At 36.7% G+C, this 19,706-nt stretch overlaps 1 protein-coding gene across 1 annotated transcript in view; it reads left to right on the forward strand.

Moving 5' to 3' along the window:
- The window catches only part of LOC149817048 (Thioredoxin family protein), a 61,593-nt gene that overhangs the window by 17,082 nt on the left and 24,805 nt on the right, over positions 1–19,706 (forward strand). Inside the window, exons 3-6 of the mRNA XM_089987815.1 lie at positions 3,483–3,555; positions 3,728–3,746; positions 18,189–18,308; positions 19,636–19,705. Coding sequence (XP_089843941.1) covers positions 3,483–3,555; positions 3,728–3,746; positions 18,189–18,308; positions 19,636–19,705 — 282 coding nt within the window. The remainder of the gene's footprint in view (positions 1–3,482; positions 3,556–3,727; positions 3,747–18,188; positions 18,309–19,635; position 19,706) is intronic.

The raw sequence follows: 19,706 nt of genomic DNA on the forward strand, positions 1-19,706 counted from the left end.
ATGATCGGTTCAGTAGTGTGATGATATAACTTTACTTCAAATCCTGTTATACTGACACTGCATTGTTTGTTAAGTCTTTTAATGCAAGAATGATAATATTATTTCTTTACGTTGATGATATGATTATTACAGGAGCTGACAAATAGGGAGTTAATCATATCAAAGATGTGCTCAAAGATAACTTTGATATGACAAATCTTGTTTTTTTACGATATTTTCTTGGAATAGAAGTGACTTACTAAGTATGCAACAACGATCATAGAATAGTCAGGACTCTCAGATGAAAAACGAGTTGATACTCAAGAGGTCATAAATGCAAAAATGAAGAAAGATGATGGAGAACCTCTAAAGGATCCAACTCTATATAGACAAATGATTGGAGCTTTGTCTTATCTTTCTATTACTCGCCTTGATATTGCTCATGTTATTCATTTTGTTAGTCAATTTCAGTATGCTCTTACTACAGTTCATATGAGTGTTGTAATGAGAATTATTAGATATATTAAAAATTATATTAATTATGGGTTATTTCTTTCATCCTTTTTTCAAGTAGAAGTTATTACATATTCTTATTCTGACTGGGGGGACCTGTGTTTTTTAGGTGATTTTCTAATTTCATGGCGATGCAAGAAGCAACAGAAGGTGTCTCTTTGTTCTACTAAAGTAGAGTACCATGCCATGGCAACAATTACGTCTGAGTTAGTATGGTTGAGATAATTGTTAGAAGATGTGGGAGTTCACACTGCAGAACCCTCAAGATTATGTTGTGACAACAAGAGCGTAGTATACATTGCATGAAGGGACCAAATACATTGAAATGGATTGTCACTACGTTCTTGAAGAATTTATGAAGAAGATCATCACGTTGCCTTATGATCCATTTGAGTATCAATTGACATATTTCTTCACTAAAGCACTCCCGTCACTTAGGTTTCACTTCCTACTTGTCAAATTATCGGCTGTTACTCCGTGAGTTTGAGGGGGGGTGTTAATATTAACCCTCTAATATATATATATATATATATATATATATATATATATATATATATATATAAACCGGAATACCCATCAAGGGTATTCCGGTCATTTTACAGTGTAGTAGGCTCATTAGGGGCTAACTGTATTTTTATTTCTTTTATTTTTTGTTTTTTATAATGATGTGATATGATTGGGCAGCTCCAACTAGCAGTTGGGCTGCTCCCTTTGCCTCCTTTGTATCATAAATAGGGCTTCAAGCCTATGTACATTTTAATGCCTTTACAGCATTTCATCCAATACAAGAATATTTGTTTTGACCCTTGTGTGGGTAGTGTGGCTTGATCAAGTGTTCTTTTTGGTTGTTTGTGTTCTTGTAAGTCCATAAGAGACATTTATTTACTTTTGTGTTATTCCATTACAGTTGAGAACAGTTGCTTGGAGGGCCTTAAGGTTTGAACACATTCCAATGGTTTCTTTGTCAATTTGGGTTTTTGGACTAACTTATTAGCCCCATTTAGCGTGATAATTAGTATTATAGGTTGTTGGGTGGCCACAATCAGGGTATATCTGATATGTCAACCATCTATCAATATCCTTGTACGAGTCCAGAATCACTAAATGAGATAAACCTTGTAATATGAATCTGATTAATCAGGTAAATCTAGTGCAAGCACTGCATGTCCTTATAATGTTGGGAACTGGATATGGTAAGTAGTTTTGTATTTTTCACGATGCTTTTGACTCACCATGTGTGCTTGTGCGTGCTTGTGTGCCTGCGTGTGCATGTTTGAAATCTATAAACACATAAACATTGAGAAGAATCTCAAATTTATAAAAGATTGTGGTGATATAATTCAGATTTTTCATGAAAATATAAATAGAAAACCCTTGGATAATCATAACATTGTATTATAACTGAAGAACCTAATGTAAACAAAGAATTCAAAATAGATTTAAGATTTAACTTTATAATAAAAGTTCTATAGAGTGAAGCAAATTCTGTGAAGTGATATATCAGAAAGAAGGAAAAAAAATAGCATGCAGATGTGGCAAAGGTGTTGATGATAAAAGGAAAATGGTGAGTCTGAATCAAAAGCACTAGCCATGAGGGTTATTTAAAGTTACAAATGCATGTGATGCAAAGTAATGAGAGCCTGTGTGAAAAGCTGCTAGCAAACAAATAGTTCATTGTAAGCAGGACCACGATGCATATACAACAACAACAACAACTACGCCTTAATCCCAAAACAATTGGGGTCGGCGATATGAACCAAAAAAGAAAATCATTCTGGGTCTTCCACATGAATCCTTCTCCTCCAATCATTTATATCCAATGCCATGTCCTCGGTGAGGTTCAAAGCATTCATATCCTTTCCTATCACCTCCATCCATGTCTTCCTAGGCCTACCCCGACCTCTTTTAACTAATATATTTTCCCATTTCTCCATCCTTCTAACTGGAGCATCATTAGTCCTTCGCCGAATATGTCCAAACCACCGTAAACGATTCTCTCTCATCTTATTTTCAATGGGTGCAACGCCTACCACGATGCATATAGTAGGAGAAAATTTCTAAGGGTCATGATGTAGTAGAGTGACATATTCTATGCCTTATTGTTTTGTTTCCCCAAGTATAGGTTCCTGTAACATGCAAAATTTGTTCATAGAGTTTGGCTGGTAGAAGTGTCCTGAGCAAGGAGTAAGAATGTTGCAATTTGCGGCAGTAAGAGGTTCATGCTGATAAGGGACACTTTTGACTTGCATCATAAATTAATTGTGCAATGTGTGAAGCATGCATTCTCTTTGAATCTCTGCTTTTGTAGAATTGAGGTTGATTAGTGCCTGTGTTGGAAGAGCTGAAACTTGTCTTATCTGCATGTGTAATTGCATGTATGTTTTCTTTCACATTAGTGAAACTTGAGACTTTTAGAATACCTGTAAATATTAAAGAAAATTTTGCCTTGTTAATAGTGAAAGCTTTAACATTGGCTATTACTTTTATTCTATTTTGTTTTAGGAAATTACTGGTGATAGAAATCACACCCTTTACGCATCTTAAGTTTTAATTCCATCATATTGTTGTTAATTTGTGATGTAACAGAATGAAAACCTCTTTGATTATGTTTTTATTTGATAATTTTGTGGTGGCTATTTGCTCTGAACTTTACATTAACTGTTTCGCATAATTCTAAAATATTATGGTACCGTATTAGTGCATCATAATGCATACGATACAGTGGTGTGCTGTGGAAACAGCTAACAGTGCATGTCTGCCATCTGTTTAATTTTGCTGTTTATTGTTGATTAACACCATAGTCTTCAGGCATCTTAATAATGGTTTAGCAAATATTGTTGCTTATTTTTGTATTTAATATGCACTAATGCTGCTTTTTTCATTTATTTATGCAAAAATTTTCTTTTCCACATATCCATGATAGATGTTATCAAAGCTGTTCGAACATATTGCTAGTAAGATATTATGCTGATGAAAAGTACATCACACAGGCTTGAAGTTCAAGGAGGATTCAAGATTAGGTCCTCGGCCTGAGAAACCTATTGAGATTTATGAGTTTGAAAGGTATGTTTTTCTGTTTTATATCACTTAATTTTGGACTTCAAGTTGACCCTAGCTTTCATTGGATGTTCAAGGGATTTCTCTACCATTAGAATTTCTAACTGATTGAAACTAAGATGCTGCTATTGCTCCTTTCTGACTGCATCATGAATGGATCTATTTGGGGACATCTCAGTTGCCCATTTTGTCGGAAGGTAATGCTACATTTTTATAGGTTCTTGATGGTGATTATTGGTTTTTACCTTGGTAATTTATTCTCTCATTGTGTGTATGTTTTCAGTCTGACAGTGGATAACTAAACAACACTCATTTGTTACTTGCCATCATATGTAAATAAATTTTTTAAATAAATTTTTTGATGTGCATAACCATGCTAGAAAACAATGTCATGAAATCACTTGCCAATTGCAGTTTAAACCATTTATTTAAGCTTGTTTGATTCCTAAATTTCTTGGGTTACCTTTGTTAAAAATATGGGTTTTATATGTGTGTGTGTGTGTGTTCTATGTAAACTGAAATACCCATCAGGGGTGGTATTTCAGTCATTTCACTCATGTAATAGGTGTCATCCTAGTAGAGGCTGTTTTTCCTTTCATTTTAATTTCTTTCTTTTTTGTTTTTTATATTTAATATGTAATATGGCAGATGGGGCAGCCCAACTAGTCATTGGGCTGCTCCCTGGAAATCAGATCACGTCACCTGAAACACTAGAGAGAAGATGAGACAAAGGGGATGCAGTGAAAATTCCTCCCCCCCCGCCCCCCCCCCCCCCCCCCCCCCCCCACACACACACACACACACAACACACACACACAATAGGGTTGTGGGTTTCCTTTTAATCAACATAATCATATTTCTATGTTACAAATATGCCCTTAATTCACATACATAAGCAACAACAATTAATAGGGGTAAAATAAACAAAATAATATAACATGCTGAAATGAAACATGCTGAGAGGTGATGTAGAGCTGTGACCTGGATCCAGTATTGGATCTGGATCCAAACTTGTCACATTGTGCATGGTAAGAATTGTAAACTTGCTCTTCAAGTACCAAAACCTTTCTTTACTTAATCCCTTTGTGAACAAATCTGCAACTTTATCTTGGGTCCCAACAAATTGCATAGAGATCTCTCCACTTTCAGTTTTGCTTCTAATGAAGTGCTGATCTATCTCTATATGCTTTGGCATTAAAAGAAAGCGTCACCCCAAGCTAACTAGCAGTTAGGTTGCTTGGTTTAGTTGCTTGCTCGATCGGAGATTGAGAGTTTGGATAAAACATCAGTCGTCTGTCAGTGAAAAGTGAGACTTTGTTCTTCCATGCTGAATAGGATTGAGGGATATTTTGATCGCACTTTGATTATCGCAAAACAAAATGAAACTTGACATTTGTTGATGTAGATCAGACAATAAATATCTAATCCAAGTAATTTCAGATGATGTTGCTATCAGATTTGATATGTGGTACAACTTCTACAGGAAACAGAGAGAGAGAGAGAGAGAGAGAGAGAGAGAGAGAGAGAGAATGGCTGGGGCGGCACTCTAATGCTCGACCTCCAAGCCCTAACCTTTATATATATATAAAACAGATATACAACTATCCTTCTAATATCAGAGATATTACAAGGATGCCATTAATGAGTAATATACAACATGTGTTACATTTAACATACCATGCGTATGGATCTGGATCTAGATCCATATGCAAGCTATATTTTAACACCCTCCCTCAAGTTATACGTGATTTTGGAGCATGTACAACTTGCTCTTCAATAGCCAAAATTGACGTCCTGTTAACCCCTTGGTAAACAAGTCTGCCACTTGTTCTTCTGTTCGAACATGACGTAGTTCTATCTCCTTCATCTCGACTTTCTGCCGTATGAAATGTTGATCAATATCAATGTGCTTCGTTCTGCTATGCTGAATAGGATTACATGCAATGTTTATTGCGCTTTGATTGTCACATAGAAGAAAAGATCGAATAATTGTCTCCCCAAGATCACTCAATAAGTGTCTAATCCATGTGGCTTCTGCCGTGCCTGCAGCCATCGATCTGTATTCAGCCTCTGTACTCGATTGTGCCACTGCCTTTTGTTTTCTGCTGCTCCAGGACACTAAATTGTGTCCAATATATACACAATATCCAGAGACAGATCATCTCTCATCTGGATCCCCTGCCCAATCTGCGTCTGTATAAGTGATGAGTTCATGTCCTCTATGCAAATTATCGTTCTTGCGATAAACAAGTTCGTCTCCTATAGTTCCTTTTAAATAGCGTAGAATGCGCTTCACAACTTCCATATGACCCTCCGTTAGAGCATGCATAAACTGGGATACCTGATTGACAGCATAAACTATATCAGGTCTGGTAAAGGTCAAGTACTGTAACATCCCCACGAGACTTCTATACATTGTAGGGTTGACACAAAGATGACCATCTTCAGAGCTCAGCCTTTGATGTAATACACTAGGAGTACTGACTGGTTTGCAATTCGTCATCCCGGCTCTTTCCAGAAGGTCAAGAGTGTATTTTTGTTGCATAAATGTCAATGTGTCTTGTTGTCTGTCAACTTCCACACCAAGAAAGTACCTCAATTCCCCTAAATCTTTCATCTTGAAAGTTTTCATTAAAAACTGCTTCACGTCTTGCAATTGATTATCTGAACTCCCAGTGATCACAATGTTATCAACATATATAAGAAGTATAACAATGTTTGCCTTTTGGTAAATAAGAGTGAGTGATCCAGAGAGCATCTTCTAAAACTATAACTCTGAATTTGCATAGAGAAACTTTCAAACCAGGAACGGGACGCCTGTTTCAACCCATACAGAGATTTTCTTAGTTTGCACACCCAGGCATTAGGATTCTTCTCGGCATAACCAGGAGGTTGCTCCATATACACATCTTCCTTTAAAGTTCCATGCAAAAATGCATTTTTAACATCCATCTGGCTAAGGCTCCAACCTCGATCGACTGCTAGGGATATGATGACACGAATAGTACCCATTTTGACTACCGGACTAAAAGTTTCATCGTAGTCTTCACCATATTGTTGTATGAATCCTCGAGCAACAAGTCGTGCCTTATATCTGTCAATGCTTCCTTCAGGCTTATACTTTGTTTTATAAACCCATTTTGAGCCAACTGCATTCTTTCCTTCTGGCCGAGGGACTATTTCCCAAGTCTGGCATTCATGAAGAGCTTTCATTTCTTCATTCATAGCTTCAGTCTAATGACGGGATTAAAGAGCTTGATTAAAACAAGTGGGTTCATCCTGTTTTGTGAGCTGAGACATAAACAACTGGAAATCAAGGGAGAAGGTCTCATAACTCACCCATCGTTGAATAGGATGCTTAATGCGTGACGGCCTTTGAGCCAGATCATTGGTGATGCTTTTCACATTCCTCGGCTCTGTATTTTTGTCTCGTCTAGTGTATATCTGCCCAGAGAAGCGTTCTACTGGGGGTGGCTCAACTGGAGATAATTCAACATGCATCTGTGAGTCATTCAACTCCTTACTCAAGCCGAGGGAAGGACAATTTGTCTGACATGTTTCTCCTGTATTAGCAAAAAGATCTGCGCTCATCCATGGACCATATACTTCTAATTCTCGAGATGGCAACGCTGCAGAGTCATTGACCTGAAAATTTCGTTCGTCAAAAACAACATTTCTGGAGGTCCTAATACGTTTTGTAGTAGGATCATAGCATCAATAACCTTTGTATTCATCTGCATACGCAACAAATCTGCACTTGACAGCCTTGTCCTGAAACTTGTTTCGCAGAGATGAATCAACATGTACATAACATACACAACCAAAACACGCAGCTCATCGTAAGAGGGATGTTGCCCGAATAAAGTATAATAGGGAGATTTTCGATCCAAAAGTGCCATAGGAAGACGATTTATGATATGAACAGATGTGTGAAAAACTTCTGTCCAGAGACTAACGGGCACATTGCTATCATGTAACATGCTCATCACGCTCTCGACAATATGCCTGTGTTTCCTCTCCGCAACCCCATTTTGTTGAGGAGTATGAGGGCAAGAAACCTGTCGACTTATTCCTTTATCCCGAAGAAAGACAATAAACTCGTTCGATGAATACTCTCCTCCACCATCACATTGTAAATGCACAATATCACAAGCAAATTTTGTTTTGACCATCGAATGGAATTCCCGAAATATTTGAAAAACTTCATGCTTGTGTTTTAAGAAATATATCCAAGTATAACGGGAATAGGAATCAATAAAGATAACATAGTAACGACTGCCAGAAAGAGAATGAATAGGTGCGGGTCCCCAAACATCAGAACAAATAATCTCAAATGGCTTTGAAGCTCTTTTATTTATAATATGAAGAGGAAGAACATGACTTTTGCAGAGTTCGCATGAAGAACATTTATTATTATTATCAGAAAATGAACATAAACTAGACTCTGGAAGGAGACCATCAGATACAAGATTTTCAACGAAACCTTGACTACAATGTCCCAAACGACTATGCCAAATATCTGGCTTATTACAATGAGATGAATTAAAAACTTTCAATGAAGGAAAAAAACAAAGTCTCTGAAGGCGAAGACACTGAAGAATGCTTGGACGACTTCAACTGGAGGACTGAGACTGAAGACGAAGACACTGAAGGAATCTCCTTGAAGACGTACATGTTTCCTTGTCGCTCCCCCTTAGCGAACGTCTCCTTCGTTCGTAGATCCTTAACATAAACAGAAGAGGGAGTAAATTCGACGGAAGAATTCATATCGTCAACAAGTTTAGCTACAAAAACAATGTTCTTTTTAATATTAGGAGCAAGAAGGACATTGAACAAGTGAAGTAAGGACTTTGACATAGGGATATGTGCATTGCCAGTATGGCTAATGGAGTGATAAGTTCCATCTCCCGTAACTATACTACCTTTTTCAAAATAAGGCAATAAGTGAGATAACTTACCCGCATTACCCGTAACATGTGTGACGGCACTTGAATCAACATACCATTCGCCTTGTTCATTTTGCTTGATCGTCATCTGTGACAATGCTGATAACAAAAGTTGTTGCACATCTGTGGACGGCACTTTTGTGTCCACAGCAGTAGCTGATTTATTCTTAATTTTGTTTATTTTTCTATTCTGTAGATTGAACCAACAATCAGCTTTCACATGTCCTCTTTTGTTACATAAGAAACAAGTGGGCACTCTCCTCTGATTCCCTGTATTAAAAACCCCTGAAATATTAGGTGTAGGCAAGATACCACGTTCTCCCTGCCCAAAACGTCTGCGGCCTCTGCCTCATTGATGCCCTCCATTCCATCGTCCAAAACCTACATAAGTGTCCATGGCCAAAACTGAATGAGGACGAGCTGATTCATTTCCTTCTGCCCTTTGCTTCATAATCATCTCATGCTGGAGAAGTTTCTCTTGGAGGTCGTCAAAAGTGGGCAAGTGAGGAAGGCATGATAAAGCTGTGGTAAACATGTCAAAATCAGGACCCAATCCATTGAGAAGTTGTTGAACTTTATCTTTATCAGCAATAACACTTCCAACAACAGCCAATTGATCAGTAATACTCTTCAAGCGGCCTATGTATTCCATGACTGTCATGGAGCCTTTCTTCAAACTTTGAAATTCATTTTTTAAGAACATAACTCGGGCTTCTGATATCTGAGAATATGTCTGAGACAACTTACTCCACAGATCCGCCGCAGTGCAATCATCTGAAAGAGTAACCAACACTTCTTGAGAGAGTGTTGACGTAATATAAGCAACCAAAGACTGATCCCACTTCCTCCAAGCTGTATACTCTGGATTCTTAATGGAAATGGTAATTGTGTCACCCTTGGTTTCCTGCAAAATGAGCCGTGGTGGTATAGGAACTAAACCATCCAAATGTTCATCGAGATCCTGACTCCGTATAAAAGGAAGGATTTGCCTCTTTCAGGTCAAAAAATTAGAATGAGTAAGTTTTTCTGTAACGAGCTGACTCAAGAAATTGGTAGAGGGACCGGAGGACGAAGACGAAGAGTAATCCATATCAGTGGAATAATGAATAAGCAAACTAGATGAATAAAAAGAAATAAACAGATTTGAGATCACTTAATCAATCAGTAAAACTGTAATAAGGCATATACCTGTACTACCAAAAGTGCTGCACAAAGAACACTAAAGCAGCAATGAAGGAAAGGAAAGGAGAACAACAGTCAGTGATGTTTAGAAAAAACAAAAACTGGTATGAAATAAAAAAGGGAACAACAGTCGGTGATGTTTAGAAAAAAAATTGGAACCAACACAGACGATAGAATGAACGAGAATAACAAAAATGAACGAGAATAAAAAGATTGAGTAACAGAAAAGAAAGAATCGATGAGTACGCTGTTCACGCTGAAAGAAAAAGAAAGGTACCAACTTTCAAAAGATGAGATTTCAGAGGATGAGGTTTTAAAAGCTATTGTTCACGATCTGTTGTTCACGTTGTTCTCGATGAACACTTTGTTCACGCTGAAACCATGGAGGAGGATCGAGCACGTTGTTCACGCTCTGCTGTTTCAGAACTTCTTCACGCACAGGATGGCTAAGGCTCTGATACCATATCAGATTTGATATGTGGTACAACTTCTACAGGAAACAGGGAGAGAGAGAGAGAGAGAGAGAGAGAGAGAGAGAGAGAGAGAGAGAGAATGGCAGGGGCGACACTCTAATGCTCGACCTCCAAGCCCTAACCTTTATATATATATAAAACAGATATACAACTATCCTTGTAATATCAGAGATATTACAAGGATGCCATTAATGAGTAATATACAGCATGTGTTACATTTAACATACCATGCGTATGGATCTGGATCCAGATCCATACGCAAGCTATATTTTAACAGTTGCTGCCATGGATTTGTATTTAGCTTTAGTACTTGACCGAACTACTGCTTTCTGCTATTTACTGCTCCATGAAACTAAGTTATTACCAATAAAAACACAATACCCAAAGATAAACCTTTTTTCATCCAGATCCCCTGCCTAATCAACATTTGAAAAGGCTATGATTGTTAAATCACGTTCTCCACAATCACTCTTCTGATAACATAACCCATCTTCAAGGGTACCTTTTAGATATCTAAGAATTCTTTTGACAGCTTCAACATGAGTCACACGGGGGCAGTGCATGAATTGATAAACTTGATTGACAACATAAGCAATGTCAAGCCGAGTAAAGATGAGGTATTGAAGCATACTTGTAGGATCGCTAAAAACATCCCCTTTGTCACGTCCAAGTAACACCAATGAGTCTTGTTTTCGATCAACCTCATCACCCAAGAAATATTTGAGTTCTCCCAAGTCTTTCATCTTGAATCTGCTATTCAACATCCCTTTGACATCATTAATATGATTTTCAGAGTTCCTTGCAATGATGATATCATCAAACATAAATAAGCAATACTCAATTTTGCAAATGAACAAAGAATGGTCTAAAGAAGACCGACGAAATCCATGTTGCTGAATTTTAACAGAACTTTCAAACCATGACCGAGAAGCCTGTTTCAGTCCATTTATAGCTTTGTTCAGTTTGCATACATAACTGGCTAGTTTTTTCTCACCATATCCCTGCGGCTGTTCCATATACATCTCCTCCTTAAGATCTCCGTGCAAGAACACATTCTTAACATCTAGTTGACTTAAATGCCATCCATAATCCATTGCTAGAGAAAGAACTAATCTGATGGTTCTCGTCTTCACCATTGGGCTGAACGTTTTATCATAATCCAGTCCATGTTCTTGAGTAAACCCCTTTGCAACCGGTCTTGCCTTGTATTGCTCTATGCTGCCATCAGGCTTGTATTAAAGACCCATTTTGATCTGACAACATTCTTTCTAACAGGTCTTTACAATATCCCATGTTTTACATTCATAGAAAGCCTGCATTTCTTTATTCATGGCCTCAATCCATCTGTTGGATTTCGAGGCTTGGTTATATGACTGTTGTTCTTATGTTAGACACAACAACTAAGAAAATTTGATGATCTATGCTGAAATTTTTATAACTTACCCATCTATCAATGGGATGTTGCACCCTTCCAGATCTTCTATTTATTTGAGTTTCTCCGGTTCGATCATTTCTAGACTCAATGTTTTTTTGTTCTGGGCTCCTTTTATATGCCTTTTCAGATTCAACATATTTGGCATCATCTTGCATCCTACGGCTATATGTAATCCCTTTAAACCTTCCTCCTATGCCATCTGATTGACCAGTTTGCTGTCCAACATTTTGCTGATCCAATTCCGTATGATCACCTTCTAATCTGACCCAATTTGAATCATTTGCTGCTGCTGCCTCAATAGGAAACATACAATCATCTAACCATGGCTGATACAACAGTTTTTTCTGCAATTGAACACTTTCTATCTTGCTGCCTTTTAAATCAAAATCAAATTAATCAAAAACAACATTTCTGGAAATACGAATGCATTTATGTTCAACATCATAACACCTATACCCTTTATAATCATCCACATATCCCACAAACTTGCAGAAATAGGCTCTTTTGTCAAATTTATTTTGCAAAGGCGACAACATGAACATGTTATGTGCACCATATGCTTTTAGAAAGCCACAATCAAGATGTTTTCCAAACAATTCATAATATGGGAATTTATATTTTAGCAGTTTCATAGGCAACATATTTATAACATGTATTGTTGTATGAAAAACTTCTGTCCAAAAGAACAAAGGATCTGATTCCGCATTCATCATGGCCAACACACTCTTATATCATGTTCACTCTGTCACAGGAGGTTTTAGTGAGCATTCTCGATGACTTTACCACTATGGAGCTATGGGCTAAGCTCGTGCAAACCTATGTACAGGTTTCAGAGGCAAAGATTATGTTTTTAAAGAAGGAATTCTTGAATCTTAAAAAGGGCTTTATGTCAATCAAGGAGTACCTTAATAAGGAAAAAAAATTACAGATCAGTTAGCCATGGTTGAATAAGAGATTCCTGATAAGGACAAGGTGCAACAGGTGATTATAATGTTTTCTACAATACCCTATCGTGTTTTGATGAGTTGCCTACCTTTGAGGCTTTGCGCCCAAAATTGCTTCAGTTTGAGATGATTTGGGAGGGATCGACTAAGCACTCATCAGCCATAGAGGATAGTCATAATGTGCTTATGTTAAATACTCAGTGGGGAAAGAGGTAGAGTAGGCATACGAGGAGGACGGAGAAGAGGTCGAGGAGGTAACCAAGGAGCTTGTGGGTTGCTTCCACTCTCTAATACTCCTCTCATTCCTTATCAAGGCAAGAAAATACCCGCGTGCTATATTTGCAAGAAACCAAGGCATGTTAAGGCAAATTGCTGGTACAAGGACGATCCCATATATATTGGAGAACATAGTTCCCAAAAATAAAAGTGCACCAAATGCAGCTGAAAAATTAAGGACAAAACCGGTGGATAAACAATTTCTATTAGCAGTGTTAGCAGGATTGAATCTAAAACAGAATGATCAAGGAGTTTAGTATATTGATTCCGGGGCGGCAAATCAGATCACCAGGAATGAAGGTAAGCTTAAAAACTTATCTCCTTATTTTGGTAGAGATAGAGTCATTACTACATCACGCCCACTAGAAAAGCTTCAATTCCCTTGTCCAATTTGATTATTCAATTGTCAAATGTCTTTCTTGTTCCAAACATTAAGAAAAATCTTGTGTCAGATTTTGAGCTTGTTGATAACACTAATTCTTGTGTTGTTTTTACTCTTTATGTTTATGTGAAGGATCTCCACTTGAAGAGGACCTTCACTGAAGCAAAAAGGTAATGCAGCATGTATCTCTTCAAGGAGAATCCATTGGGGCATATTCTTGTCCAAGATGCTGAAAAGTCACGTTGTTTGGTCAATCAATTAGAGTCAAATAAGTCAAATGTCTGGCATAATCGTTTAGCCCATTGTAATAAAGCTTTTATTGACAGGCTCGTTTCTAGTGAGTTGATTCCAACGTCCAATTTGAGTCATAAAATAGATAAAATTTGTCCTAGATGTCAAGTGTCAAAGAGTCATGTACTTCATTTCGTTTTGAATAGTGAAAGAGTTTCTAGATTGTTTGAAATCATTCATTCTGATGTATGGGGACCAGCCCCAATCAATTCTCCTTGTAGGAGCCACTATTATGTAACCTTTATTGACAATTATTCTCAATACACTTGGATATTCTTTATGAAACATAAGCATAAAGTCTTTTCAAATTTTAAAAATTTTCATGCTATAGTTCAAAATTAGTTTTCTTTATCCATTCTCAATTTCCAGTGTAATGGTGAGGGTAAGAAATCTTCAAATGATTTTATTCAATACCTTAAAGAGAATGGAATTAATAGAAGAGTATTTTTTCTCCGGCCACCTCAGCAAAATGGACTTGCTCAAAGGAAACACAGACACATTGTTGAGAGCAGAGTTACCAGTCGAGGAAGCGGGAGCGGGAAGCGAGGCACTTTCAAAAATTTAGGAAGCGGGGATGCGTGGGACTACTTAGAAGAAAATTCCGAACCGTCTCGGAAGCGACCTAGGAAGCGAACCGGAAGCGACCTAGGAAGCGAGGGGGAAGCGGAAAAAATGGGGAAGCGCGGGGGAAGCGCGCTTCTCATAAATGGGAAGCGCGTTTCCCATAAAAGGGAAGTGTGCTTCCCAAAAAAGGGGGACGCTTCCCCTCACGCTTCGGGGAAGCGCGCTTCCCCTCACGCTTCGGGGAAGCGCGCTTCCCCTTTTGCCTAGGCGCTTCCGGTAACTCTGGGTAGTATACATGGATTCTCCTTTCAGTCTTGAGATCGAGAGAGAAAAAGTTCTTCTGTTAAGGAAAGCTTTATATAGGCTTAAGCAAACCCCCAAAGCTTGGTATGATAGGTTTAACGATGTTCTGTTAAGCTTAGGTTATAAGTCATGTTATTGTTATACTTCTGTTATATGTTGATGATATTATCATCATAAGAAATGACAAAAAAGAAATTGATGAAATTAAAATTATTTTAAAAAATTATTTTGATATATCTGACCTTGGTTTTCTAAGATATTTTTTAGGTATTGAAATGTCTTATTCACCTAGAACTAGAAGATACATATTGTCTCAAGTGAAGCTGGTTGTGAATATTATTGTCAAATCTGAAATTTTTGATGATAAGAAGGTTGGCACATAGAAGTTGTAAATGCAAAACTAAGATTGGACGATGGACTCTATACCGGAAATTGATTGGATTCTTGACCTATTTCATCACCAGACCAAACAGTTTCACCATGCACCATCTACGGTGCATATGAGTATTGTTATACGAATTGTCAGATATATCAAGAATTTTATAACCAAAGGGCTATTTTTATCTTCATCTTTTTTAGATTTAATTACTTATACTAATGCAGATTAAGGTGATAATCTTAATGATAGAGTCTCAACTACTGGTCTTTATGTGTTTTTAGGATACCCTCTTATATTTTGAAGGTTTAAGAAGTAACAAAATGTCTCTCTATCATCCACCGAAGTTGAATATCAAGTCACGACAACAACTATTATGGAGATTATCTAGTTGAGGAGTCTTCTCAAAGATATGGGCTTAGTCATCTCTAGTCCTTCAAAAATGTGTTGTGACAACAAGGGTGCTATTTATATTGCAAGCAACCACCTTCCACCAATGTATCAAGCATATAGAGATGGACTACCACTATGTCCGAGAGGAATTTTTGCGAGGGATTATAAAATTGCCTTATGTGACTTCGGAATGTCACATGGCGGATTTTTTCACGAAGACCTTGCCTTCACCTCGTTTTGTATCTCTTTTTGGCAAACTTTCGGTGATCACACCGTAAGTTTGAGGGGAAGTGCTAAATAATATATATATATATATATATATATATTGTTTTATGTAAAGTGAAATACCCATCAGGGGTATTTCAGTCATTTCACTCATGTAATAGGTGTCAGCCTAGTAGAGGCTGTTTTCCTTTCATTTTAATTTCTTTCTTTTTTCTTTTTTTATATTTAATATGTAATATGGCTGTTGGTGCAGCCCAATGACTAGTTGGGCTGCCCCCACTCTCCCTTCTTTGTATTATAAATAAGGGTTTTCCCCTTTGTATTCTTCAGTGCTTTCTTAAGCGTTTTATAATCAGATTTTATATTTTTATCTTTTGTGTTGGCCCTTTGTGGCTATTGTGTGTATGTGTTGTGCTATTGAGTTTATTCCCACTTTGTGATTGTATTATCTCTTGGTGGATTAGTGCTTATGCACTTCTTTTGTATTCTTGTTAACCCTTATTGGATTTTTTATTGTATTTCTGCTTGGTTCCTTGCAACCTTCATCCTTCAACATTAGGCAATTGATCCTGAGTCCCTGAACGAGTCTCTTGAAACCGGTTGCTTCTACTTTGCAGAAAATAACAAATTAAAAATTATGTAGAAATGAAAATATTTATAGAAATGAAAAAGAAATAAAAAACATGTAAAATTTTAAATAAATCATTGACTATCAAATAGTTACTTCAAGAGTATATAAATGTTAATAAGTATTAAACTATCTAGAAAAAGTATTACGTTAAAAAGGAAAGATTTTTTTCTTAATGTCTTTTATTGATTACTTTCACTAATTACAATAAACATAAAAAGGAATTAATAGGTCCTTTTTCCATGATGTTTCTTGTTTCTTTTTCCCTCTTTTATGTCTAGTCCTACATATTCTGAATAGAAAACTAAGAAGAAAATTCATTTTTTCCCTTAGTTACGAATTGGATAGGACCTTAGTAGGCCTTATTTGTTCAACATCTCATTAAAATAAAAAAATTCAATTAAAAATTACCAAAGGTAATTATAACTTATGATATGTTACAATGCATCTCTTTTTCTATTTGAGGTGTGTATCATATGGACATGCAATACTAATATTACAGCATTGATCTAATCTAGAGCTTAAATGCGAAAATATGTTGCAATTTTGGCACTTCAAGGCTTTCTAGTCAAAAGTGCTTAGGGTGAGCTCAGTGCCAGACCCCTAAAATAGGTGATGCCTAGAGATCTTATGTTAAAAATAATAAAACATAATAAAAGTTAAAGAGAATAAAGAAGAAGAAGAGAGGGAGTGGGGTAGAGGAAGTAGAACAAGAAAGAAGAAAAACAAAAAGGAAGTGGAATAAGAAGAAGAAAAGGAGGTGGAGGGGCAAGGGAACGAGAAGAAGAGGAAGGAATAGAAGAAGAGCAAGACTGGGAAAAGAAGCAGATAGAAGTATGACACGTTAGACAAATATAATCTAAGAGAAATAAAATAAATGAAAATGATGCACACCACGAGCTTAGGTTGATCTCCTAGATGATTTGGCGAGTGCGACACAATTTCGACAGAGCTTTCGTAGGGCTGAGGCTCTGTGGGTCTTAGTCTAGTAGGGTGGACCTAGTGGGCTCAGAAGGTTGACCCAGAACTAGTTTGACTGAGCTGTATAGTTTAGGAGAGTAGGGTTGATGTAGGCTAAGGTGGGCTCTTAGTGCAGCAGGTCTTTCTTACTGCGGTCCTAGATGGCTAGAATGAGAGGGGAGTGCCTTATTTATAGAGTTCAAGATAGATCTTGAACCTTGGATCTTGTATCCAAGATCTGGGTTCATAGGATATTAGGCTTAATTATCCAGGTCTAACTACTGCACTGTAGTTGAGTTTTGATTGGCTAATGAAGTGTGATGGCAGGCCATGGTTGGTTGTGACACATGGCTTATCCTTAGAAGTTTTCTTAGGGAAGAAGGAAAATGGTTTTGGTAGGATTATTAGGCTTATCTTAAGGTTTTAGAAGACCTAAACTCGAAAATCCATTATTTAGGTAAGTTGGTTTGGGTCAAGACACATTTTTCCAGGCAAAATTGGTAAAAAATGGTAGGTTTTGGTCAACTCTTCTTGTTTTTATCATAACTCCCAAAATATAACTCATTTTAATGTGATTTTTTTGTTTGAAAAATAACAAATTTATCTCCAACTTTTATTTTAATATCAACATCCAAAAACGTAATTTGACGGGCCAAAAATGCATTTCAAGTGGGGCCCAACTGAAAATCAGGGTTTGTCTTGGACATACTTTACTGTTGTGGCCATAAATCCCTCCCAAAGCATCCAATTTGACTCAAATTTGCTTTATTTGGAAGGTAAGACATTCTAGAATATTTGACCCTTTTGATAGAAATGTCAAAAACACAATCTTAAGGGCCAAAATCATCTTGGAAGTCAATTTTTCTCTCTTTTGGACCCGAAACAACCTGTTTGAGAAATCCAATCCAAATTCCAATTTATCCATGATCCAAATAGGTCAAAATTGGGGTGTATACATCATCTTAATAAATTATTTATTCTATTATAATATTTTGTATTGTTATGGTTTTTAATTTCTCCATGTATATCAATTAAGCTGCAAAGTTTTGTTACAAAGCTATTCATCAGCTCATGTTTTTTTTTCTACTCGATATTAATATGATGCAGAAAGTTGGAGTATTCATTAGCAATTTGTGAAGCTTCTTATGCATTTCTTCACTTTATATTTTATCTGAGTATTTTATTGTTAGCTTCATGGAATGTTATTCAATTTTCTGATACTGCATTGTTGGTTCAAGCTGATGCTTTTGATTTTGAACAGGTAAGGGAAATTGTGAGTGTATTGGATCTTGATGTTTTGTATTATCCATGCCCAAGGAATGGTCCAAGCTATCGTCCTAAGGTCAAACAGATGGGTGGAAAACAGCAATTTCCTTACATGGTTAGACCTCTTCTACTGTGTTTTTAATCTAATTTCAACTTTGCAAGAAATTTGGTTTAGAACTTCATGGATTGACTGCCTTTCCATTTGTTCATCAATGGGTATTAAATCCAACATGTTTTCCAACATACCTAATGCTTGGGATGGCCATTTGGATAAAATTCCAGCTAATTGTTTATATTGGTTGTAAAGACACAGATTTGAGGAAGAAAAAGTCCGAAGGCAGAAAGTGAGATTGTATATTCGCAATCATTCTTGATACATATATATGTGTCTCTTACGATACAGATAACATAAATAAAGAAACTAATGAAAGACATGTATGCCCCTTTTATAATCCTAGACAGGGAAAGGACAAACAAATGCAAAAACAACTGTTTTCCCCTTGGATGATAAAGTGACAATTATGCTCTTAGATAAGGACACTACCATGATAACATCTCCAGCAGAAATGTTCTTAGGTATCTTGCCAATGAGCTTGAGTACTTGAGCGATCTTCTCTATTTCCCCATTTAGTGAACACCATTTTGCTCAGGTGTACAAGGGGAAATTTTTTGGTGTTGAATTCCTCTTTTTAAGAGAAACCCTTGAATTTTAAGACTTGAGAGAAAAAGAAAGTTAATTATAGAAGGATCTTAGATAATATGTGAATCATGACATTTACAACAAAGATAATCACAGTTCGTAAATACAACAATGCAGTGGTAGATAGACATGAATCCATAAAGTCATAGTTAAAAATGAACTCAAACAATGTGATGAAAATGCACAAACAGGGCCTTCAAGTGGAACCCTCTTAATAAAACATGAAAGTGAGGTGGGGGAACAAACAAAAGTGTTTGGCTTCAATGAGATAAAACAAGGGGTATGTCTTATAGTATCATGCAATACATTCACATATGATCCTCATTACTGATTCAGGGGTTGGATCTTATTGTTTGTCTTCATTGTACACCAATGAATCCCGTATTGTATCAAATGGTATGACTTTTGTCACATTGCCTCAGAATTGCTGAAAGTTCCATACTTTTCACTCCCATTTTCACTTCGTTCTGTTTTACTTAAATTTCTGCTATCCATTATCAAAACAAAGCTTGAAAAGTTTGAACTTTAATCTCTTGTTTTCTTAGTTTCTTAGCGAAGGTTTCAGTTTGTTCAAACTGATGAATTAGCTTGTAGAAATTTGAAGCTCTATTGTTAGTTTATGTATGTCTTGTATAAACTTACTGAATTTTTAAATGTTTTAATTTTTTGGATGCTTTTTCTTCCAAAACATATTTCTTGACCATTGAGTTAAGCTATTATTTCTAAATTGATTCTAGTGCAGGTGGATCCAAACACTGGTGTTGCGATGTATGAATCAGATGACATAATCAACTACTTGGTTGGAAAATATGG

This window comes from Nuphar pumila, chromosome 14 (genome assembly GCF_984573655.1).
Source record: "Nuphar pumila chromosome 14, dmNupPumi1.hap1.1, whole genome shotgun sequence".
Classification (NCBI taxonomy): Eukaryota; Viridiplantae; Streptophyta; class Magnoliopsida; order Nymphaeales; family Nymphaeaceae; genus Nuphar; species Nuphar pumila.